The sequence below is a fragment of the Anabas testudineus genome, chromosome 4 (genome assembly GCF_900324465.2).
Source record: "Anabas testudineus chromosome 4, fAnaTes1.2, whole genome shotgun sequence".
Taxonomy (NCBI): Eukaryota; Metazoa; Chordata; class Actinopteri; order Anabantiformes; family Anabantidae; genus Anabas; species Anabas testudineus.
This window is the reverse complement of record NC_046613.1, coordinates 9,710,058-9,737,084: the sequence shown is the minus strand read 5'-3', so window position 1 is coordinate 9,737,084 and position 27,027 is coordinate 9,710,058. Positions and strand designations below refer to the sequence as shown.

The 27,027-nt window shown below is 41.9% G+C and overlaps 1 protein-coding gene across 3 annotated transcripts in view; it reads left to right on the top strand.

Annotated features, from left to right (window-relative positions):
- Positions 1-2,557: 2,557 nt before the first annotated feature.
- celf5a (cugbp, Elav-like family member 5a) overlaps positions 2,558-27,027 on the top strand; it is a 160,404-nt gene continuing 135,934 nt past the window's right edge. For all 3 annotated transcript variants that reach the window (XM_026345681.1, XM_026345680.1, XM_026345678.1), the window contains exons 1-2: positions 2,558-2,915; positions 16,340-16,422. In XM_026345681.1, the coding sequence (XP_026201466.1) occupies positions 2,558-2,915; positions 16,340-16,422 (441 nt within the window). The remainder of the gene's footprint in view (positions 2,916-16,339; positions 16,423-27,027) is intronic.

The window sequence follows — 27,027 nt, the reverse complement described above, 5'->3', positions numbered from 1 at the left end:
CTGCGGGTAGCCCACGTCTTTCTCCGAGCTCAGTCCTGAAGTTTGCTGGCCGGTCTGTTTCTGCTGCATACCGTGGCGCCTTGGATGCGAGCATTTCCTTGCATCCCAATCCAGAGCGAGAGAGGCAGCTGAGGGCAATTCTCCCACACAGTGATGCACCCGTTTCGAAAGTTAAACTTCTGGGAGGGGACCCCTGTGGTGCTGCTCCTCCACAGCGAGCAGCAGCCAGCAGCGGTATTGATTCACCTTGCAGCCTTGAGCCTGCTGTCACAGACAGTATATCACTTTATTCAATCTGCTGTTAAACAGGCTGTAATTAGAAATCTGTCCAGTAAATGTGTTTTAGTTAAAGGGTGGTTTGTGGCTAAGTCAAACTACACTGGCCATTATAAATTAATTTTGTCAATGCTGTTCTCGTTTCAGTGTAATATTTTGATGATGGATTTGGATCTGAGTGCTGCTGACAGTGTCTGCAAAGAGACGGCAAATGATGCAAATAAGCCCTCTCTTGGGGGATTAGTCTGCTTGCTATTTGAAAAGTACTTACAGTAAGTCTCCTAATTGTGGTTAATGTTTGTTGGTCCCTTGACTCGATCTAATGACCGACTGCAGATTGCAATACCACTTGTCTTAGAAATACTGCACTTGCATTATTTACTTTAAATGATAACTAATTGTCATTTAATCTCTAACATTTCAAGAAGCGGACGCACATCTAATCTATTTATTTGTGTAATTCAAATGATGAGATAAATATTGTATATATTATTTGAAGGGCAAAGTGATTTTCAGGTCTGTGAGGTAATGAAATATATAATTGTCAATGTAATATTATGCCTAAGAAGGGACATTTTAACATCACATTATGATATTCTTTGAACATTTTAAATGTGCGGCTACCTGTCAAACTGTTTTGTTGGTCCATTTATCTGAAATCATTCCTACTCTTTACACTGTCTGTGAGGTCTCTTGTGTCACTACACAATAAGATCCACTGTCCTTGTTTGCAAAAATGCATTATGAAATTCAGAGCCAACGACAGCAACAAATGAAGATTCTTCTTTGTGTTTTACTGAGCCACGTTTCCTGCTGAGCTGCAGTGGAGGGGTAGAAACACAAAGAATACATTTTATAAAAGCAAACAAACAAACAAACTTTTAAAAGCAACTTTAAAACTAATTTAGAAGAGACCCAACTCATTCTGGTGCTAGCAAAGTCAAATTTTTACACTGAATTTGGATTTTAGTTAATAATAATGACTAATTTGGTCTTTGTGGTCAGGAGGAATAATTACAAGAAGCTCAAAAACACGTTTGAGTATGCTGATAATTTACACACCATTAGGCTCGTAGGTTACATTCTTTTTGCCAGGTTTTTATCAATTGCAAATTAGAGCTGATTTATTATTGGTAGAACTAAATATTTTAGTCTTAAAAGCCAAAAGAAGTAACAAACTGAAGGGGTTGAGGTTCTTTTTAAGCTGTTTCAACTCTGTTTGACTTAACTTTACATTTCTCCACTACTTTTCTCAGAAGGAACTAAGGAAATATTTTACTTAATTGATCTACACAGTGCAGTCTTCTGCAGTCATCATCTAATGTTTAAAATTAAGTAATTATTTACTTCACTATATTTAAGCATTAACTGCATAGTCGGAGCCATTAAGTAGGAATTTAAATACAAAATAAAATACTATTGCAACATTAAATCATCAGCGATTTGAAGCATTGTACCTTAGTATGAAGTCATTTAACTACTACCACTTCTTATTATAGAGGAAATGGGCTCCTAAAGAACTCCCCCCAACCCTACTACACAGGACCCCCAGACTGAAAGAGACACAAAATGACTACAAATGAGGCCATAACGTCACCTTTTCTTGTTTCTTTTTTATTTCTCTTGGTACCTTTGCAAAGGTTTGTGGTTATTTTGCATCTGTTTCTAGTTGCAAAGATTTCTCTTTTAGGCCATATTCTACCTGGTTGGGTAATTCATCCGTGATCATTTAAAATGAGGTCTAGTTCATGGAGACATTTTGACATGCCATAGCAGCAAAAACACAGATGTAAATAACACAATCAATGATAACCAAATATCTGCCAGCACTGAAAAAGAAATTAGGTTATGTTGGCTGTGCTTTTTCTGCCAACCTTACTGCTACAGCATATCAAGTCCAACATGTGCTCGAGCGCTTACTGAGGGTTTTCTAATAGCTCTTCCACCACTGTTTAAACAAAACATGTGTGTTACAAACATGATCCAAAATGGTCAGAGCCCCAACTTCAAATAACACTTGCGAGTTTCAGCCGGCCTCTGTCTTAAGCAGTACCTCATAAATAACACTGGGTGTCGCTCCAGAGTGTCTATTGTCGCTCCTGTGCGTTTTCTTCCATCACCATCGCCCCCCCCCCCCCCCCCCCCCCTTCTGCTTTGTGCTGTGTGTGCGTGTGTGTTGTGTGTCGGATAGAAAGTCAGCCTGGTTTCCAGCTGAGTGCTTGCTCTCTCACAGTGTGTGTGTGTGTGTTGTCATTATTATCCACTCTGCTCCCAGCTCAGAATGGCCAGATTCACTCAGACTGAAACAAGAAGGCAGCACCATCCACAGCAGCCCCAGCCCGCTCACTCCAGCTTGGTTTTCACCGGACCGGGGGTACCACCGACCCAACAACCTCTACTCCTTATCCCACATCAGCACCAGTACCCTCAGATCACATTTCCGAAACCCATGAACGGGTCAGAACCCATTTCAATTCATCCGGAGAGCGGCAACATGAAAGACCAAGATGCCATTAAGCTGTTTATCGGGCAGATACCGCGGAACTTGGAAGAAAAAGACCTGAAACCCTTGTTTGAACAGTTTGGGAAAATCCACGAACTGACAGTTCTCAAGGACCGATACACCGGCATGCACAAAGGTAACGTGTCGCCCCTCAAATGGCTGCGAGCTCCATTTCTACCTTAATAATTGCTCATGATCACCTGTACCCTCTGAAGTGATTGGTGTTGAAATAAGAACGCGAAAACGCAGAGAGAAATCGATTTGATCAGGCGTTTCTGTTCCCAAACAGTCGTCAACATCTTCATGCGCATCGCTGCTGACATTTCCATCCAGCATTAGTGAGATTTGTTTGGTTCATGATCTTCATTCTGATCATTTTTCACAACCCTCATATTTCCATCTTGGTCACTTCGCGTTTTTTTTTTTTTTTTTTTTTGGTGACACACACAGTCTAAATGGAAGCCGTGCAGATATTAGGAGTGTTTTTAGTATCACTGTGATCTTTATTTTAAAGTCTAAGCATGCTCCTAAGTGGGGCAGAGGCGCTCGGAAAGGATGCATTTTTAAAGAGCCCCCCCCCCCCCACCCCATTGCCAGTTCCATCTTTCGCGCAGGGGGCGGCATCATTTATTCATCCATATGCTTTCTTTAACATCTCTCCATGTGTGAGTGAAGCAGGCTGAGGGGTGGGGGGGTGGGGGGGGGGGGGCACAAACCCCGATACACGGAAATCAGTTCAGTGCCACAGCGTCTCCAAAGGGCGCAAGAACTGTCACAAGATGACGGACGTGGCCGCGGAGCGCGGGGGCCAGTGACGCTGCGCTCTGCCTGCGCTGAAATGGAAGTCACCGCGGGGTGTAGAGCCACTCGGCTCCCTGTGCGCAGTGACAACTTCCACCTTCCCTAATGAAGTTGGTTATCAGGGAAATACGGTGTACAAGTCACAGCCCGGGTGGGATTAAAACATTTGACAATATGTGGCCCCCATCACAGGTGATCCACGCAGTGTAGCGTCATCATCATCATCATCATCACCATCACCATCACCATCGTCGTCATCCATCAACACTTCCAGCGTTAACTTTGTCGACTATGTTTTGTTTTGTTGAGCTCATTTCGTTTGTTTTTGCACTTGCACAGCCAGTTTGGACAGTAACCTCCTGAGACGCACAGGGATCAGTGTTCACTGAAATCATCCTAACGACGTTTAGTCAAGTTTTCCACTGATGATAACGACAATAGCAGCTGTCATAATTAGTAGTTTTATTTTTGTTTAGTAATTGAACATGTTGGGCTGCTACATCAATACACTTTAAAACACTTTCGTCATTCAAAGGGAGAAAAACCAACAGCAGTTACTAGTAGTTATGACATTATTGCGTTTGCACTCATGGTTTAAAATGTGATTTCATCAACTGACCCATACAGGGATGGTGAAAGGTTTCTTAATTCCATCTCCCCTCCTATGGACACTCCTGCACTGTTGATATGTCATGGATGTTAGTACAGGAGATAAGCATTTTATTGCAGTGACATTTTGAAAAGACAAACGAGGATCTGTGACAGTAATGTAAATGTCATTTGGAAACACTGCAAACCATGTAATGTCTTCTGTGACACGCTGTATAGAGTCGCCATCAGAAGATGTGAAATTTGTTAGCATCCAACCATATGTCGTCTAAAGCTGTCACAAAAGTCTGGCATTGAGGCCAGTTCAAAACCTTTATTTTTCAGTTTTGTCCTCTTTATATATTGATTTGTTGACATGTCGGGATTAATAGGACACTTTTATGACAGAAAGCATCAGTGAAATAATTGAACAACTGGGTGTGTTGAATGTTATCCTCTCAAATCTGCCGAATTTGGATCACGAAAGCTTAGGTTTTTTTATTTTTAAAGGTTTTATATTCCATTTACACTGCTACTCGATTATGCTATCATATAGCCACATATACTTCATGAAGCCACAGTCCTGATCGGGCAGTTGATCTTGTCAGGTTGTCGAGAGGGAGACAGTCTTTGCAGAATAGCACTCAATTGGCATTCATCCGCCTGTGTTTGCTTGTGCATGTGTGTGCATACATATACCAAAATGTAATTGCTCTGTGTTGCATAATCACTGCAGTATTTAGCTCTTGAGTGATTGTCACCTCATTGTGGTGTCAGGGAAAAGACAATTTAGGCTGTGACAATAGAGACAAAGACAAAAGCTCTGATCGATCTGCATAAAATTCAAGTGTAATATATGACACAATTACAACTAGTGAATAAAGTCAGTGGTATATTTGTAGTGGTATAGCTGTGTTTAGCATAGTGATTCATTTGCTCAATTAAGTGCTCTCTTACATTTTCTTGACATTATTATTCTACCATCAATGAATAGTTTGCTCCTACGTTTGTAATAGAGTTAAACAACTGAAAATAAACCTTTGTTTGAAATTCGTAAGTGCTCGTATTTGGTGATTGTCGTCTCTTCAGTTCTGCTGGCAGTTTGAAATGCAAAACGCAAGTTCAAAAAGCACCTGCAACAAAGGGAAATCCCCATTTTGTGGGCACGAAATAGAAAAAAGCTACATACTGTTAACTTTGTATTAACTGTATGTTAAGTATTGTTAACTTCTATTACCAATTTAATAAATAAAAAAGTAAGATTCAAACACTGACAGGTGAGACGACCTCTAACTAAGTAAATATAATGACATATTCTAAACATACTTATTCCTTAACTTAATAACTCATTTATTTTAGATAAGCCCATCAAATTAACTGGCTTAGAAAGTAATAAATCCTGACCAACACAATTAACAACACATAATCAAACCCTAATATGTCAGTGATCTCTGACGAGGATATTTTATATTTAATCATGTTATTAAGCAGAGACGGATTATGAGTATGGATCCTGATGGAAACACTGGGGCAGCACCCTCAAGGAGCCACATTGAGGCTGAGAAACGCATTTATGGACAGAGGGATAAACACACGCACACGCAGCGTTGTGCATCTGTGGCACATTCTGTCATTTTGATTTTCATTTCATCCACATTGTGCTTTGTGTGTTTATTATTTCCTCTTTTCTTAAGGAACTGTTTTTTTTTCCCCCTCGGTAATCCATGAGGGAAAACATGGAATTAGTTTGTAAAGCGTGATAATAATGCATGGCCATAATAACTCGACTCAAGAGGATTAGCAAATGTGCATTGTCTGAAGCAGCAGTCTCTTGGGTGATCAGCTGGTTCCTTCCCTAAACAGTGGCTGCCTCTGCCAATTAAAAATTCAGTCTAGTCTGCCTCTTGAAATGATTAATTCTGCCCACGCTATCGATGGCCTGCCAATTATTGTTGCCCAATTGGTATTAATAGGTAGAGGATTTCCTGATGTTGATTTTATCACACACTCTGAAAACCTCTTCCCTTGACTATAATTAGCACCTGCAGAGCACATATTAAAGCCTTTATACATGTATATCTTCAGAACCAAAGCTTCAATCAATAATCAAATCTCCTTAATGTGTGTAACCTGCTATTCTGTTGATTCTTTTCCATATTGACAGCTCTCCTTCGAAGTATACTGGAGCTGAATGCTGAACCTGTGTCATTGTAGATTTTTGGCGAATTGCTCTATTTGTCCTGATTTTGAGTCATGCAGTTAAATAACATGCACTCAAAAGCACTTTTTTTTTTCCAGCAGGTGTGATTCAGCAAGGCAAAAAAAGACAGACAGACTAAACAATCCCTGTGTGCTGCTCTAATCTGCTGGCCAAGGCAGCCCAGGTATCAATATTAAGCTTGTGTCGGGTATCATTGTGTTAATGCATTTATAAATGGACCAGAGATATTGCCATAGACCCAAGCCAAGCAGAAGCCCATTAAATCACAGAATAATCTAATGAAATATTTATTCAAGTTTGTATTTTTTTCCTCTCGATGAGTGTATGGGATAATGTTCCTGTGTGGGTTATCCTCCCAATAAAAAGCAGAGAACAAAACTGAAGGAGCTGGAACAGAACATACAAATCAGACCAAAATGAAATGGCAATAATATAATATGTAAAATCATACCTGAAAGACAGTATGTTGATTAAATTGTGTTACAGGCTCTCTCTCACCTCTTTGATATCATGGAAATGCGAGTGGATCTGCTTGTCTCCATATTGTGCACGCCTTATGGAAAGAGTCAAAGATCACGGCACTGCTGTAGGACAGCTTGCCCCCTGAGGAAACAGATGGGATACTGTAAATTCACCATAAACAGAGCTGTAGAAGTGACATGGATTGTACATACGCAACCCGCTGCGACATTATTTCTAACTCAACAAACATGAGTGTGGCATATGTCATTTTTTGGTTTTTAATTATACAGAACTATTTTATTATAGTTTTACGAAGAAATAAATTCAACCCCACCAGAAAAAGAAACAAACAAAAGAAAACCCAGCTAGTCTCGGTCGCCGTCTATCTAATCCAGAATAAAATCTTCTGTCAGGGCCAGTGTGCAAAGGCCACCACGCCAAGCTAATGCAGTAACAACACTCGCTTCGCAATCTTTAAACGTCTGTAAATATTGTAATAAGCAACAGGGCTTTCCTCATAAAAGATGCAGCAGCTCAACTGGTACTGACAGGCGCTATGGGCCTTGACTTCAGGATGAGGAGCGCTGCCTCCTTCTCTCCTCTCCTGTTTTCTGTTGGTTTTCCAAGGAGATTGCCAATCTCACATGCCGACAAGGCCGTGCTCTGCTGGAGGTTAGCGTCCACACAACAAACCGAACTGTCTTCTATTCTCTCTCCGCTTCTTTCCCCTTCATCCCTGCCCGAGAGAGCCTTTCAGATGGATTGATTTCCTGCACCGATGCAACATTCATTATGGCTTGCAGTATATTATGCTTTTAGTTTTTTGGAAGTGCTATTATTTCATGACCTTTGTGGAATATGTTTGCTTTTAATGGGTAACTGTTGCAGGGGCAGACACGGGAAGGTTCTGTGAGGTCTCAGGGAAAACATGGACCAACTCTGAAATTACACTGACTAAATTAAGCAGTGTAGTGTTTTTTTGTTGAGGCATCATGTTAAGGGTTAACAGAAAGTAAATTCATTAACAATGCCACATTTGCTTGTTTTTTCCACATGGATTTTGATCCTATTGGGTTGAAAAGTCTTGATGGTACTATTGTAAATATTTCTAAAAATGTGGCATTTGTCCAAAATGTATTTAAAATGTACCTATTTTATTGCATTAGCAGTAATTGAATAGTTTTTATGGTAGACTTTGTGGTATAAATTAATATTACAAAAATTTAAACAACGTGAAATTAGGTTAATTTTAATTCACTGTAAAATTATTAGGATAGTGTTCAAATGAATAAGGGTTGAGTTATATTTGTGTTGCAGGTAACATTTTTCTTCTAAAGGTAGATGTACCACCTTCTTGTTCATGCACAAAGGTCACAGCTATTTCCTTAGTCTAAATAGAGGGATAGAAGCCTATCTATTTTGTATGGCTAGCTTAGCAGAGAGTGCCATTGCCTAGAGAGCAGAGTGTACTCTTATGAAGGGGGGGTTATAAAGACACAGAGGGAAAGAAGAGGGAGCAAGGGAGGAGGGGGTTGGTGGTTTCTGTTAGAATAGCATGAGCTCTTTAATGTTGTGTTTGAGCCTGGCTGGGCACAGATTCATTTTAGAGGGAAAATGAAATAACAAGGGAGAGGGGAGAGAGGAGATTTTAATGCAATGTTTTGTGATAATCCCTCTCCATTTTGGAATGGTTCAGGAGAACTCATGCGATAAAGCCTTGTACAAGCCTGGAAAATAGTTATTTGTCTTGCCTTATAGTACTGTGCCCTTGGAGGGCTCACTAACCCCCATGTTTTGGCCAAAAAACAATCACAGATTAGTCAAGCTGTCACATCTCTTTGATTGCCAAATGGCTGAGCCCTTGACGCTGGTGTGAATGAACAATGCATTAATGTCTTACATGTATCCGTCTAAGAGTGCACGCAAACACAAAGCTGTGTGGGTATGACTTAGCACTGTCACTCAATCCCTCGCTGTCACACAGCCCATCAGAGAGCGATTGGACTGGGAGGATGGCACATGTATACAGCAGAGCCCACAAGGGAAATGACACTCAGGCACATGGGCAGAGAACAATGGAGGTATGGACAGATGGACAAATGGAGGGCAAAAAAATAAAGTGTTTGTCAGAGATGCAGAAACAAATGGTTGTTTATATCCCAAGGCAGTGGGAGAGAAGAGTGATAGCTCATCTCGGGACTTGGAGGACTTCTCTGACAGGTTGAAAGCTGTTTGGGCACAAGGGGGGGTGATGATCGCAGCGGTGAAGGCTGGAGGAGGAGGAGCAGAAGCACAAATTGGCAAATGGATATAATAATCATCGGAAAGACGTTTTCTTAAGAGAATACATCTAGTAACACTACGTCTGCTGTTATTATTTCGAATCTACAAATATAAGCAATAACTGAAATTCAGCTGTGGTACATTTACTTAAATACTGTACATAAGTACCATTTTGTGTATGTATCTCTACTTTACTTAGTATTTGCATTTTTTCCTACTAAAACTTTATTGATCTCCGATGTGAAATCCACAAAGTGAACGTGAATGAGTCAAATTATAATTATTAGATTCAACACAACCATGAAAAGGCATGGTTACGAGTGCCATGGTTACCAGGACTTTTCGTCTTTATGGTACTTCACTTCACAGTTTTTCTATTTTTCCTCAATTAATATTTTGAATGCAAGTCTTTTACTTATACCTTTGGTATCTGAGCATGTTTTTGCACTATTGTTGTTGTGATAACAGATTAAATACTCTACATTACATCCCTTAAAGGCAGTTATGACAGCACCAACAACATCTTCCTACAAATCCTGAGCAATCCCCAACTTCTGACGAAGATGCGTTTTAGATTGGGAAATGTCTATGAATTCTCAGGTCCGTGAGGGATGTGTGAAGATACATGCTGCTCAGCATGGTTATAAATAGAAATTCTGTGGTATTTCCGAAAATAGGTTAAGCTGCCATCACTGCACTGCTGGCATGACATCACTGATTGCCTGCCAGCCTCCCCCAAAAGACTGCTCCCATACTGTGCTCAAAAGGAGGGAGAAAATGAGGGAGAGACAGAGGGAGCATCTGTGGGCGACTGTAAGGCCTTGTCCCATTCCTTTCCAGAATCACCCCCCCCCCCAACACACACACACACACACCGGTCCTTTCATCACACAGCCATCTCTCCCCTCACTCGTTCCATCTATCTTTCCCACTGAAGGAGCGACACTGTAGCTAACACTGTCTGTGCTTTATTGCCAGAGACACAAACTGGTCCGGGGCTTTGTTCTGGAGATGTATCATATTCCCTTTTTTTTTTTTCCCCTTTTTTGTTTGATACAAGATAACTGAACGCCAAATAGCGCAGAGGAGGCAGATGAAAGATGAAATTTGTGTTTCTATTTTGATGATCAAATGTTAATTTGGTTGAATGAGCTGAGTATCTGGACTTTATATGAGTTCCAACATAGCACACAATCTGTGGTTTACTATTCAATGAATAGTAGATTAGACTTAATTAAAAGAGAATTTCAAATTAATCAATCAATCAATCCATCAATCAATCAATCTATCAATCTATCTATCTATCTATCTATCTATCTATCTATCTATCTATCTATCTATCTATCTATCTATCTATCTATCTATCTATCTATCTATCTATCTATCTATCTTGTTCGTTAACAGAAAATTATTTCTGGCATCTTGTGGGCTGAATGTGGTTACTAGGAAATATATGTCAGTGCAATTAAATTAACACCCTGGTGCCTGCTTGTTAGTCAGATCATTAGTGTTAATTATTACTATTCTCCAGCTCAGTGGTGACATGGGATAAATAAATAAAGAAAGAGAGAGGGACAAGGACACAAAGACATACTTTATGGCATACAGGACATAAAGAAAAATATGTGTTTCGAATACAACATGTAATGTTTCATTCGGTGGACGCATTGAATGAAGAGAACAACCATGAGAAGCCACTGCTCCCCACAAGTTTGTTTATAAAGACATGTCCAATTAGTGTTTCCTCTCATCTCAAGGTGGCAAGTGTATAGCGTTATGATGTGTCTGAGGGGGCTGGGCTGTGGTTCTTCTCCTTGCTACCTTCCTCACTCCTCTCTCAGTCATTCCATCTAAGCAAACTCTGGGCCTTTGAAGTGCTGTCTTTAAAGGTATCTTTCAATTTGTAAAATCAAAGTGACTGAAAACCTGATCCATGTCTTTGCCCGCAGTCAGTTTGCAGCTGCCAGTCATCTGTGATTGTGGCTTGACTACGATCAATTGATCTGTCTCGAAGGTTTAAATGCCTCACCTTTCGAAAGAGGACAAGCATTGTTAGAAATATGCCAATTAGGTTCATTTAATGAAGACTTTGCATCAGTGGAAACATCGTGTTGTACTATAGAGCAGCAGTGAATGTGGCTAAGAGAAACTTTTATTGATTTCTGTGTAAATCCCCCCGGCTGGAGCTGACTTGACTAGAGGAGGGAGGGTTGGGGTGGGGGCGACGGACTGGAGAGACGGGACTTGGCAGGTAAACTCTTGTTGCCCTCCCAAAAGTAACATGGCAGGAGGCAGTAAGTGTGAACATACACATTGTTTACAGCTCTGTGAAACTTCATCCATTAACAGTGTCAATTAGCCTGCTCATTAGGGATGCAGGCCACTAGATGTATTTATAGATTGGACTCTGGCTTTAATAGCTGTGGAGGGATGAAGTACCCAGATAGTCTACAAAAGCCAAGACTTACTTTAAAGTCTGCAGTGCAGTGGAAGATGCCAAAGTGCTGTATCCTTTAAGTCCTATCCAGAGCCACACACTGAAAGAGTTCTGGCCAACTTGGGAACGGGCAGCCAGCAACAATCTATCACATCTCTTCACAAAACTGCACCTGACATCGAACAGCATTATCTTAGGAGCTGTATCAATGTTTCCACCCATCTTAAAGCCGGCACCCCTACAATATGTAGTCACAGTGTGTTTTTGATAGAAATACGCTACAGTTGGGTTATATATGAAGCACCACTAGAGCCCTGATAGAACCATTTAACCAGACACACAATAGAAGGTGGCTATGTGATTGTCATTCTTTGCTCCAGTATTGCTCCTGAAACATGTCTCTAGAGTCTTCTAGAAAGGATTTACTGCATTTTTCATGTTCATTAGGCTTCGTACTCCACACCAAGGCATGACTGCTGGCAACACACACTCACAGATGCACGCATGTAGTCTTTCAGGTTCCTTTGGAGGCAAGTGCAGTCTACGTATGTGATTAAGTAGCAACAAATCAGTGGGTGAAATCACAGAAAATGCCAGGGAGGGGCCGGGGACTATTTCTTGCCATCGTGATGGACATGATACTTATCACCCAGACTGCGACATTCATCCTCCCCCAGCCATTGGTCAAGGTGAAGAGATGATGGGAAGAAGGGTAGTGAAAGGCGAGATGGAGGAGGAGGATTTGGCGATGGATGCTGCAAAGATGAAGGGGTGGAGTGATTGATGAAGAAATGAGGAAAGAGTGTAGTCAGTTTCAGGATCAGGAGATGGTGACTGAGCACAGACGCTGGCTGCCTTTAAGGTGGATGTCTGACTTAATTAAGGTTTACAGGTTATGCTAGGCTACTACCCATATTACAACGCTCATTACAAGCCTATTAGGCTTTGGCAGAGAAAACTTTGTTGTCAGAACAATGAGTCAGGGCAGTTTGGGAAGTTCCTGCTACCTCCAAGCTCCTGCTCCTCTGTTTTTATTATACCTCTCTGTCTGTCCTCCCCCAGTCTGTCCACCTTCTCCCAGAACATTGACGTGATTGTTTAGGTGTGTGAGCAGATCGAGGATCTTTTTTGCTATGGTGAGGGAGTGATTATATGAGTTAAAAGCTTCTCTGAGACCAAACTGATTACCCCCCACACGGTCAATCTGCGCCACTGAGCCTCCTGCTTCCCCGGCTGGCAATGATTCAGGTCATAATCACATTGTATCAGTGCTGATGATGTGTATTCCAGCTTCTGACCCCTCTGAAAGGCTATCAGTTCCCCTGGAGCCCCACATGGCAGTAAATGAAGTAAGCAAGTAATCTACCCAGGGTGATAGCATTTTCCAAAGAGTGCAAATGATGTGTGAGGGAGCAGGTGAAGCTGGTGCCAGGACTGGCTCAGTTTCTGCTACCTTCACATTTTCTGTCCACGGAAATGCCACATAGAGAGCAAGTTCACACTTTTTCATTACACTGGGGCAGGTTGACTCCTCTGGGGCAAGGAGATGGAGGAAAGGCAGCAAAGAGGGTATGAAAGAGAGAGTGAAATGCTGGTAGTTGTCCTTTAACCCAGCTCGGTCTCCTAGGAATTATTTGATCATTCTACGGCAAACAATTTGAGCCCAACAATATGGACATCCATGCTGAGCTGGTGACTTACCAGTTTGTCCATGTCAATTAGTGGCAGGCACCAATGAATCTCATCGCCATCTTGATAGGTTATATACATTTCATCACGTGCTGATTTCCACCATCCTGGACAGATGTTGCAAAATATTAAATTATTAAATTTTTCATTATTAAATAAATGACACTTTGATTTGTTAACACTATAAGATAGAAGATGAAAACTATTTGGTAAAGTTACTAATTAATAGTTTTTTAATTAGAATTTATATTTTGAACAACCCAATAATGAGCAGTAGGGGGATATTTAACCTACAGGGTGAATCCACCCAGATGAAGAAGCTTGTAGGGGCAACACTTCTGATTTAACTTTATTTACGTGACACTCTTACTATTGCTTACAGGTTTCCAAGACAGATATTCTAGTAGGGCCAATTATAAGCAGAGTCGATGAATAAATGTCGCTATTTTATTTTACTTTGAGGTGATAATTTTTTCTAACAGTGTCATTCTCACATCTGTGAGCTCAGCACAGTAGAAACTAAAAGCAAAATAGAGTCAAATATTTCAGTTTGCAGTCAAAATCTGATCAGCTTTTTGAATACTGATACTGATACACGATGTTTTTTTTTATGTAGTAGTAAATATACTTGGCACATGCTTCAAACAGACACACAGATTTGGAGAGCATCAACGAAGCATCAGTGAATCTAAATGGCTGATGTCACCGCAGCTATTTCTCTTGTTCTCCCGCTGTCTCGTTCACTCACTCACTCTCTTCCATGTAAGACTCCTTAATTACATACCAATTTAACACGTTGGAGATGGAGAGACGCGGAGCAATTTCCCAGTACACACACACACACGCGTGTGCACACACACACATCCACATGTTTAAAAATATATCATTAAGAAATAGGAGACAAATAGAGTTGAGGAGAAAGAAGTGGATGGTGGTTGGGAACGGGAGTGGAGGGAGAGAAGAGGTATTGAGAGCAAAGAGGAGAGGAGGAATTTCTTTTCTTTGGAGCTGAAATCAGTGTGGGAGATAAGCTTGTTTTAGGTTTGTATCAGACGATGCAGAGGATCATCTCCTCACAATGGGAAGGCTTCCCCCATTGCTGTGTCAGCAGGCTTCGATTACAGTTGCTTTTTGTTGTGTTTCAAACAATTTCATCATGCACCCCCCCCCCCCCCCCCTCACACTTTTGCGCTTGGTATGCAATGCAGCACCAACAATTTGTACGTGTTTGGATTCCAATTATGGAGTTGTTAAAGCTTTTTCGCCTGTGGCCTGCAAATTCTTATTAAGCCATACATTAAAGAGCACAGATTCACATTTAAATGGAGTGCATGTTTCTCTTTTGTTTGCCAGTGTTGTGGTTGCTATTAATTTATTCTGAATGCCCTGTGCTTTACACATTAGCAAATAAATTTTGTGATGGAGTTTGTGATTGTAATGCAAAATACTTGTTTCTCATTCGGAGATAGGCCCAGCATTTGTCAAGTAAACCAACAACTACAAGCCCGGAGAGAGAGAGAGAGAGAGAAAAAAAAGAGAGAAAAACAACCACCAAAATGGAGCCATTCCCTCCTATTACCCTCACCCATTTGAGAAACAAACAAACAAACCCAAAACAACAGTGACGTTTCCGCAGTCTTGGTATTTCTTTACAAGGTGATGGAGAAAAGAGAAAGAGAATCAGACAGCGGTGTGAGTGACTGAGGGATGTGCTCTGTGGCCATCGGAAATCATTAGATTAGGAGTGCTGGGACAAGGGAGGCTACGGGGAGGGATGAACCATGACATCAGTGCCTCAGTCAGCCACCTCAAAGGTCACGACCCTGAGCAGACTCGAGCATTGTGCATCTTTCCTATACTGAAAAGCACGACAGGGTGATAAGTGACTGGCCCAAACAAAGGGAGGAACATGATGAAATAAAAAAGGAAGACTTGAATGTGATTTAACTAGAGTGGGCAAATACCATACACACACACATACACACACACACACACGCTTTAGCACAGCAAAACAGTTTACAGGTCAATCAATAGATCAGTGACTGAAGTGGCATTTTAATCCTTCTTTTTGTTGCAGTCCTGCAGAGGTTACAGTAGAACAATGGAGGAAAAGACAAGAATCAATGAAATGGCAAAAAACAGATACACATACACAGGCACATGACTAAAATGAATGGTGAATATTCCGATGGGCTAAAGTGATCTCATATGCAACAAGAAAAAGGGACTGGGATATTGTCAGTGTTAAGACACTTAATCCATCACCACCCACTGAATACATTTAGCTGTTGAAATGAGATCCAAAATGCAGTGGCTGCTAATAAACCATCTTCAGAGTGGCAGAAATATGATGTAGGGTAACCCATATGAACCTCATTAATAGAACACAAGCAAATCTATTTATTCAGACAGTCAGGGGGAAATGATTGCCTCGCTACTCCATCTGCTTTCTCTCCATCTTGCGTCCTTTCTGCCTTCTCTTCTCTTCTCTTCTCTTCTCTTCTCTTCTCTTCTCTTCTCTTCTCTTCTCTTCTCTTCTCTTCTCTTCTCTTCTCTTCTCTTCTCTTCTCTTCTCTCCGCAGTGGATTTCACAGATGTTGTGTGTGTGTGTGCATGCATGTTTCACATTGGTTCTACAGTAGTTTGATGTTTGTTGAGTGTGTGTGTGTGTGTGTGTGTGTGTGCACGCATGGCAGCATACTTGAAGCCTTGCAGTTAGGCATTCACCCCAGAGAGTTTTAATACCTTTTCTTTTCTTGCCTTCCTTTCTTCTCTGTCAGTGTCTCCCTCCTTATCCTTAGACTGATCCCATCCCTTCTTCTTTCTTTTTCAAGCCCCCCTGCCCCCCAGTTCTCCCTAGCTGTCCTGTTTCTTTTGTCTCTGCTGTTGTCACAACCGGTCAGGGTGGGGACTATGTCCAGGCTGCTATAGGAGCTTTGGACAGGACATGGCACTGGGGATGGGGAGACTGCACAGGCTTGGCAATTCCTCCTTAGAAGTCTACTTTATTAATTTATTGTGTTTAGGTTTTAATGTATATGATTCTCATTAAGTCTTTATGCCATGTGTTGTGCTCCAGGTTGTGCATTCCTCACCTACTGCGCCCGAGAGTCGGCCATCAAAGCCCAGAACGCCCTCCATGAACAGAAAACACTGCCAGGGGTAAGTGGTTGTCTCTTTCTCTACCTGTCTCTCTGCCCTACTCTTCTCACTCTCTCTTCTCTCTCTGCGGTGGTCGGGCGTACCATCTGCACCCGGCTGCACACCAGCCGGCATTCTCCTCGTATGGTCCCAAAGATGAAAAACACTTTTGGAAAGTGGTGCAATCGATGGCTCGGCCTTTTGAAGACCCAGTTTCAACTTTTCCATGTGTCTGTTCTCTAGGGGATACTGTTAACATTGATCAGACCCACTCTGCCTCATACATTCAAAGCAATAACATAAAATGACAGTATTTGGCAGGCAAGGCTCTGTATTTTTGGAAAATCCAAATGTCAAATCAAGCAGAGTTTAGATTAATGAAGTTAATGCAATAAAGAGAAAGCCACTGTCTTGCATTTTGTTTGGGGGGGGTAGCATTCACCTGTATCTGTATGAGATCCTACTAAGACAACAACAGAGAGAGACAGATGGATGCAGAGGTAGGTACAAGTGGCTCTCCACAGAGGCAGCATGACTTTACATGGTCTGATCAAGCCTACACCGGGGAGAAAGAGTAAAGATTCGCTCAACTCCCTCCCCTCACCCTCAACAGCCTCTCTGATAGAAAACAAAGAGCCCGAGAAACCCAGCCAAAAGGCACTTGTTAAAGATTAAACATGCAAATACAGCTACCACCAACTTTGAACACTCTGGTGATTTTCGTGAAAAACAAGTTGTTTCGTTTATCCTGCAAATTAGCCAAGCGTGAGGCTGGAGGGCGTTATTCTCCTCTTTTTCCTCCGCATTTGAATAATAAGACAGAAGAGACACAGAGAAAGGGAAAACTGTTCTTTCCCATAATGCCTGAGGTTGTGTTCACGAGAGGTTATAACTGTGTCCAGCAATGCGTTAGAAGAGGGAGGATTTGATTGTTTTCCTGTAAGTTTCTTCCTCATGCCTCATAGTCGTGAATTTGTCCACACCCCTAAAGAGGTTGTAAGGGTTTACCTACCGCTAGGATCAAATAGATAGACGAAGTGGCTGAATATATAAATGTTAGACGATGCCGACAGGTGCAACGCTCTTGCTCCCCCTCCTTTTCTTAGCGTGTTCTGTGAGCAGATCTGCAAAACCACCTGGGCTCTGTAAGGTTTAACAATCATCGCAGTGGAGCTCTATGAAGAGCACAAAAACGCTCCTCCTTTTGTGCACATGCACAGACACGTTCAGCGACTCTGAAAGTTGCCATCACTTGTGAGAAATAAAACCCTTTTCTTGTACCTTTCAGTCCTGCTTTAGTCCTTCTGCTGACTTCCTCTCAACTCCACCCAGTCCTGTCCACCCCGCATCCTCCTGTCTCCCCTCTCTCCCAGTGCTCCGCTGCCGCTGCTCTTCCTGAGACAGAACGTGTCATAGAAATGTAACAGGCAGACATTGATGGGTGTCAGGCCTCACAGACGAGGCTGCTCTGCTGTTCCCTTCCTTTCAACTTCACTTACACACACACACACACACACACACACACACACACACACACACACACGCACACAAATGCCAGCGGTCTAAGAAAACACAGGCAGCCGTGCAACCCAGGGAGGTACAATATAAGCAACAAACATGTAGCATGGCAGCATCACTAAACACCCTATAGGCCTTAAAAGCATTGTGTAGAAAGTCAACGCATACGAAATGTGCATGTTTGCGTGTATTTGATTTCAGCCTCCATTTTTTTATAAATATTTCACAAAATGAACCCTGTTGCTTTCCTGCTTAATGGTAAGTACATGTACCCGTAGTTCGTTTGCAACATTGCTTGATATGCCATTTACCAGGGGCTATGGCCTAATTGATGTATAGTAGGAATTCTCCAGTGATGAATTATGAGTTATTAACACCTGCATTTTGTCATTAACCTCTGCATTGCTGCTCTTTCAGAGTGAGCATTGACCAGTTTGGCTTTTTGTCACTGTCTGCTATTTTAAATGTCTGAATTTGAATTTATGCTATACCTGGAAAATCATGCCGGACTTGTCACAAATGGCTACACTCATGTATAAAAGTTGAGCCACCTAACAAGCCTCGAGTCTCATACCGAGCCCTTTATTGAACACCAAGCACAAACAAGACCATATACACAGATGCCAGAATGTACATGGTCATTATCAGACACAGTGACACACACTGAAATTACAAAAGAGTGTTTTTGGATTACTTCAACTGGAAGGTCTGGGTTCACACCCTGTGTCCACTGCAGTGTCCTTGGGGAAAGCATTGTTTCCCTGACTTCTGCTTTGCTTTTAATTTTAGGAGGGCAGCAGGAAATGACTTAAGTCAATAGTCTTAAAATGTCAGTCGTGGATAGTTCAGCATCTCCTGTTACTGTGGGTAATGGCAAGAGCTCTTACAGCCTCCAAATGACATTTTTTGCATCTGCTTAACAAATAAACTGCCAGCTGAAAGGATCCATGTTTTAATATCCTGAAGAACACAGTCAGCTGTGTAATCCGTTGTCCTTGTACTGAACTCATGATTGAATGTTGTTGGCGTTTCACTTCAGCATTACTTCAAGTATACGCATGGATTGTTGTCTTCGGTTTGCTCATGTATGTGTGTGCTCTTTGAATCCTGTGAAAACAACAATGCAAACCACTGTAGGGAGGCAATTAAAGTAATCCTTAGGATTTGTCTTTGCTATAAAACCTTCAGTTATTTTTAAGTTAATTTTAGGAATTGTATAGATTTAATTATAACTCTGAAGATGTACAGTATCAGCTCTTATACATACTGTATGTTCCCACACACAGATGACACTAGTTGCTACACACACAGACACACATGACCCAGTGTCCTCTTATTATAGGATGAGGCGCTGCTGTTCTTGGATGTTATTATCCATGTCCCCCTGTTACACATTAGCTGCTGAAAGGAACAGTATGCCCTAATGGAAGTGTACTGGACTGGAATATAGATTCCTGCTGTGAACTGTGATGGGAACCTTGGGGACACAATTGCCTGACATAAGTTTGGCCACAGAATAGGAGAAGCTCTGACAGTTTACCAGGTGTGTGTGTTGCTCGGGTTTATTAGCCGTGCATGTTTGTGCCTGTGTGGTAAGCTGACTTTGCATTGCAGCCAGCGCTATGTAGATACAGATAGTGGTGTATAATGGTGGGAAGAAAAACATGTGCACATGGCAGCTTGCCGTTATCACACACCACCCACGACAGTGAGGTTTGAATATATTATTTGTGTGCTGTTTAGTGCTTGCTTGCTGCTGATAGAGATGCACTGCGTATTACATAACTATATGAATACTTTTGTGTATGTTAATACTCATGTGTGTGTTAAACTCAAGTGTCGCTCTTTGTTTCACCAAGTCAAATTAAAGAATCCACTGATGACCTGAACACTAAAATGTTTTTTCTGATAATCCCTTCAGGACATACATTATTCTTAAAAAACACAGTAGGAACAGATTTACAGTTAAAGCCCATAGTGTACAGCACTTGGTGTGTGTGTGCGTGCTTGGGAGTGTCACAGCTCTCTACACAAGTCCGCAGGAGATTTACTCCATCCAGCTCAGCATCATGGCAAAATCCTGCATCCTTCACACTAGCCACCCACCCATCCCCCTCCCCTCAATCCCCAGCCTCTCCTCTCCACTCTAACTCTCTGTCCTCTCACTGCCACTCCTCAAATCCAGCAGATCCAAGAAATAATCTCAGTCAGTGGTGCAACTCTATTTACTGTAGCACAGAAAAACATGCTGCCCGCCCCCACCCTCGGTCATGCTAGCACCGTGTACAACAGCGATTGTCTTGGAGAGGAATTAGTGGATGTCTGTTTGCTGCATGCATGTGCTCCTAGTATTAGTACAGCTCGACCTGGGTAGAGTGTAAGAGGCTGGCAGTGATTCAGGAGGCAGGTTTATGGAAATAGCACTCACATTAAAATCCCAATGAGAGCAGGAAGAAGATTATGCTCTGGCACACACATGTGGGCTCCTGCAATGTCAACACTCTAAGTAGATCCCCTCCCTCTCAATTGCCTCTGTCTCCATTTCTGTCTCTCCCTCGCTCTCACTCTTGTGCGGAGCCCTTTGCTGAACACATACCTGCACTCTGAGCCTACTGTGAGTGCATGTGGATTCTTGCATGTGCACGCATGAGTTTGCATGCATTAGCATGTGTAATTGTGTGTGTGCGTGTGTGTGTGTAACTGGATGTCTGAGCTAAGAGCAGAGCGTAGTTTTGTTTGGCCAACTGTGTGCTTTCAAAATAATGCTGGCACGCCACAGAGCCGGTCCTCCATCGGCCTTTGCGCCCGCCACACACACTCTCAACAACAACAAAAAGCTAAACATATACAACCATACTTTTGTCTGCATTCTACCCACCTGTTTATCCACTACAGCCGAGCTATCTTGCATGCCGTCCTAGCAGCCGCAAAGGCTGAATAATTCAGTGCTACCCTCTGTGAAGGTTGGCGGGGTGTGAGTGTAGTGTACTTGTATCATTGTGTGCGTACTGTGTGTCCCTGTGTTGAGTGGGCAGGGGTGGGGGTGGGAGCGGAGTCGACCGGTCAACATGAAGCCAATTGGTACTGGCAGGATTGGAGGCCTTGTAGTCAGGGAGAGGGGACTCGTTAGGATTTAGCCTTTGGGTAACAGTGTGTCTGTGTGTGTGTGTGTGTGTGTGTGTGTATTCAGGAAGAGTCTCATAGTGGAGTGGTAGTTGAAACTGCAATAATCAAGGTCTTTTGTTCTTTAAAATATTTTTTTGCTGTATGAATTATACAGTGTTTTCTGTGTGAATTGAATTACAGTAAAACTAAATTTCATCTTTGCTGCCCGACCTATACCATGTTATTTTTTTTTATAATAACCTTGGATCTTTATGTAATTTATGAATTCAGCTCATTTATTTTACTCCTGTAAGATATTTTTGCCTCTGTAATGAACAGGCACATATGTGGGGACCCAGATGTCTGTTAAAACAAGGTAACACCATCTGTGACGGGAATTTTCTCTTAAAGGTGTAGTCCATGATTTGCTTGTTGAAAAGCACATCACAGAGTAAAGTGGCCAAATGAGAAGCTGCTGGAGAAAACGTCAGCAGACACACGCAAACTAGTAAGTTCGCTGAATGTCTGTGGCAAACAGCATCACTGGCACCGACCTGTTGAGCAGACACACAGCTCTTTCTGCTCTCTGTTGGTCTAAATGCTTTGACAACTCTGGTGTTATACTTTCTGCTGTCTCAGTCTCCCTGCTGTGCTTGAACAAGAGCGCTCCTTTTATGATTAGAACGACGTGTCAACATATTTGATTATGTCAGTAACATCAATTTGTCAATGTGTTACAGCGTTTACATTCATCCCAAGTTTTGGTGACTCTCAATTTAAGGTGTGTTGAAAGTGCATCTTTGTCCTAAACAAATTGTCACAAGTTTGGGATTCTCTAAACAGAGACCTAGAAAACTGAACAATATAAGTAATATAATAATATTTCCATTAAATCTGGGCTGTAAGCTGTGGTTTGAAACTTTTGCAAATAAATAATACAAGTGCAACACTACTTATTGTAGTGGTATCTTTATCAGTACTTATTTTGTCAGAGCCCAAAGTTCATTCAAAATAGCAGAGTATAGCTATACTAGCACATAGTATAGTAACAGAATATACCTTTAACTCTGAAATGGTTCCTTCATTCATAGATTGCATGTTAAAACAGATGATAAATGCACTAATACATGACAGACAGTTATTGTTATTATTTATTGACAAGTTATAGGGACAAATTCACTAATCCATTAATCAAACAATAACTGATGATTTATTTTTTGTATGGTTTGTTATTCATCAAATGTAAAAAAATACTTCATAGATGAATCAGTTTTCAAAAATTGGATTCATAGTTTCAGGCCTCAGCTTCTTGTGCCAATTAGCTGTAATTACCCAGCCCAGACTCTTTTATCCTCATTCAGAAAGCGAGGACTGTTACCAACCACGTGAGATTTTCAGAGTAGAAACTCTGAGGGACAGTTAGAGGAGTATGAGGGAAAATTCGCTGAAAATGGCAAAATATGCAATGAATGAGAATCATAGACTAAACTGATCTCAGAGGGTACAAGAGTCTGCCTCCGATGTTGTTGTTGGTCCATTCTGGAGGTTGGGGACATGTTTGAGTGATCTATTTTTACTGTGATGACTACTTCCAGGTTGCACTGTGATCTGTGGAATACAGTGTCAGCATGTAAACAATACAGACTATTGTTCCTTCAGCATATATGTGCGTCTGCTGTAATGTCATATTGGTATAGTGTACACATAGTAAAGAGATGCTGTACCAGAGTGCTCCTAACTGATCTGAGTCCCTTCACCTCTTGAACATCCCGTACACGCACACAAATATGCACTCATCCAAATCAGAGGGGCTAGAAATAGACTAAAACACACAGGGCAACTTCTGGGGCCTCCACAGTGCTGCTTGTTTTCCACACGCTGTTTCTCTCTACCTCTCTGTGTCTCATCCTCTCAGTGTTCTTCCTCTGGTAGCCCTTTAACGCAGATGTGCACACACACCTCTCTTCTTTTTTTCTGTGTGGCACATTAACCACATACTTAGAGAAGTCTTCTTCTCCACGGGGAATAGGCTTCCGGAGATATTTGTAAGAGAAGGGTGTAGGATCTGCACTTTGCACATGGCTTTGGAGAATAAACAGCACCCACTCAAACTCAGAGAACATGTTCATCGTTAAAGTTCATTTTATATCATACAGCACACGCATGCAGTTGTCTTTCTTGAGCTGCTGCTAACATCAAATATTTATTGCATTTAAAAAATTATTTTTGTGGGGAAAATAAAAAAAAGAAACTGACAAAACAAAAATGATTTTGTGCATTTGTTTGAAATAATAATTTTGTTATAGCAAAAAACAATGCAGCATATAATTATTGCCATTGTAACCATATGTGCAACAAATCGTCAACAAAATATTCAGAAGTTCAAGCAAATACTTAACAGTAACACATGTAGGTGTATCGGTGCTGCTTCTTTTTGCATTGCTTAGGATACCCCACCTAGTTTTAGGCTCTTCAGGGGAGACGTTGCTTAAAATATCAAAACAATCCACTTCACACAATGTCCATTAGGCCACTTCACAGAGAGAAGTGTGCTATTTTTTTTTTGAGGTACAGGTTAGCAAAAAATCTGAATTATTAATGTTTTGGATATTTTTAGCATGTTTAACCTATTTTTGGTTGTGGCTGGAGACTGCTCGTCTGCCTGTCTATGCAATTCAATCATGTGACATGGCTATGATCTGGGTTATGGAGTTGGTTTTTGTGTGTAATTGGGGGAGAAGTCTTTCCCTCTGTGTGTGTGTGCTTGTATATGAAGTAGTTAGTTTTAAGTGGCTGTACATCACACTAACCTGCACTGGTTTGGTTCATTTTGATGCAGTGCAGTTTAGGTGTGATGCTTGTTTTGGCACTGTAAAGCATCACCGGTACCAGTGGGGCTGAACCAGATGAGCCTGGTTTTATTCCAGGCCCGTGGGCATAGCTGTGCAGACCCGTGTAAGAGCCAAGGCCCAGATACTGAATGACAATCCATCTGTGGGTCCCTGTACAGGCTTGTACAGGTGTGCCACTGCCCGCAGATACAAAAGAGAAAGAGTGGGAGTGAGTGAGCAGAAAGGTTCACACGTAGATGGTAAACTATGGTCCTGAGCAGATGTGTGTATGTGTGTACGTGTATATATATCTCCGTGTGTGTCCTTGCACATGTTAAAAAAGAGAGAAGACAAGATTAACTGTATATCCAAATAGATGGCAGGATAAGATGTATGGGCGAGTATAGCTGAGAACATGTCACTTTACTCGGTAGGGAAGAACACACATCATCAATTTGTCTAATCTGAGCTGACATCTCGCCGGTTGGACCTTGTGCCATTGGAAGAGGGATGGGGACGAGTAAGGGGTGTATGAGAGATTAGAGGAGGACAAAGAGAAAAAACAGTTGAAATACTGAGAAAAGAGGAAAAGAGCGAGAGGGAGACCCGGTGTCACGTTGACATCTTGAAGTCATACCTTCAAGAGTTAAGACATCCATTTCTTTGTCTGTGCATGTACTAACCATACACAGCATGTGTTGTATATCTAGGCTAGATTGAAATGTGTGGTGGAGCCAGAGGGAGCTCATTTGTAAGGCAGATCTAGTCGTGCTTTGGTGTAGTGTCCACAGAGAGGGTGAGGGAGCTGCACAGAATGACAGCAAGCATTTGTCAGCAAAAATCAGGACTAATGAAATACAGTACACATGGCTGGAGGGCAAGGAGAGGATTGTGACTGACAGGAGGCATGAACGGAAACAGCCTGTGGCAGCCCTTCATCATGGCTAGCAATACATCAGCCAGGCAACCGATTTGTTTTAAGCTCCAATCCCCTTCCCAACCTAGATAAGGGCAGCAGCATGAGGCATAGGGTAGAGCAGGGGAACAGTGAGTGCGAGGGTCCCTGGGGGTAATGACACAGAATACAAGTGTATGGGGAGTGCTAGTGATGGGCCTGCTCATGTGGAAGTGGGTATTTGCATTGCAGAGGAGGGCTGTCAGTAGAGTAGAGCTCTCTCAGGGAGCCAGTGTCAGGGAGATCGCTAACGGTGAAGACTTCTGTTGTCTGGCCTGCAGAATACCAGGGCACCGGATGTAGCGGAGCAGGCAGAGTTAGTTAGTTTACCTAACACTGTAATCAAGTGATTCCTATTAGTCCATCATGGCAGCCTTAAGGTATTACCTAAAGAAAATAACAATAAGCACAATTTGCTCTTTAAACAACCCTGCATCCAAAAATTGATGGGTAATTTCTGGATTATCTATGGGAACTGGTCTTCCAGTGACTGATCAGACAGTGTGAAGGACATCACACTAAGGCAACCTCTAAGGAGGCATTCAAGAAGAAAGCTATTGCTCATGAAATTGCAAGATTAAACTTTGCCAAAGATTATGAAAAGATGCCTGATGAATATTGGCAGCACGCTGGTTGGTCAGATGGGGTCGGGAATGTTTGGTGTGGACCTGACCTGGACCACCATATGGTGACTGGAATATGCTGACATGGGGATGCAAAAGGGCAAAAGGTGTAAGGCAGAAGATATTTATAGAAGATTTCCCCTTTTGCCAAGCTCCTTGGCACTCGAACACACTGCATAAATTACGCAGGAATTTCTAAAAGGCAAAAAAGTGATTGGTCTGTGACCTGCCCAGATATCTCCCCTGAGTTGAATTCAATAGAACACCTTTGGAGTACTTTAAAAGAAGTAGAGCAACAAAGCCCCTCGAGCAAAGAGCAACTAAAAAAAAAAAAAAAGAAAGAAAGAAAAGAAATCATCTGTGAAGACAGCAGAACACTTCTCCACAGACTTGTTTGAGATTGGTATTGTCCATGCCCTGAAGGATGAAATCTGTTGTCAACAGTAAAGGTAGACACACAAAATGTATATTAAAACAATAATAATAAAATAACGAAATCTACTAGTGAAAGATAAACTGTTCATAAAAATTGATTTTTCATTTCATTAAACTTTTGTCGAACACGTTATTCACATTCTTTGACTCCATTCTTCACGGGTTAGGAGTTAAACATACAAACAAATAAAAATAAAATTGAATTAAATGGACAGAATTAGTTTGTACTTAACATTTTAGTGATATTGACCAGACGTGTACTCACTTTTGTTGTATATTGTATAGTGATGTGAGGCCAACAGCTAGTCTGTGGCCTCTAAACTATTTCAGTCCCAGCTGCAATAAGAGGCAGCTTTTAATAATTCAGAATAAAACAGTATACTGGATATCTTCCAGGCAGCAAGTGCACATTTAGATGAAACACTAAATTCCCCTCTACCACTCTCCCCCACTACAAGCCCAAAACCATAGTGAGGCTGTATCCGATACCCGTGAAGGGCTTGTAGGGACACACACATCAGCGGGTTATGTTGTTGTTGTTTGCAGTGGAGGTTTTTGGCACCGTGCACAGCTTTGTATTTATGTGTGTGCATGTGTGCGTGTGTGTGTGTGTGTGAGTGATCGTGCATGAGGTGCAGAGACTGTGTGCACTTTCGCTCTGGCCAGGCCTTGTGGCTCCCTGCACAGCTGTGGCTCACCTACAGTGCATATGTGTGGCACGTTTTAGTGGATGCAATTCAGGGTCGTGATGCTCTGCAGGGTTAGCCGCTGTGCGTTCTTTAAAGTGCTTTCTGCGAGTTCTCTCTTCTCCTAGCTGACTTCTGTGAAATAGAAAAGAGAAAATGAAAAAGAGGGCAAGAAAAGATGAAGATATGTGGATTAGAGAGAGAGAGACACACACACACACACACACAGAAGAAGGGATGGGTCAAAAAAAAAAAGGCAGGGAGACTGCGAAAGCTATTTGAATCACTGAGTTGTGAAGATTAAGAAATGTGATGCAGGGAGTGAGAGTGAAATGGAGAGAGGGAAATGGAAAGTGGGAGATACTGATGGAAGGCCTCGCTGCCTGATCAGGACTGGTGGTTGAAACCTGCACTGTATGAATCAGCAAGGAAAGCCACACAGCTGTAGTCCTTCTTTTATTGAATGCTGAAGT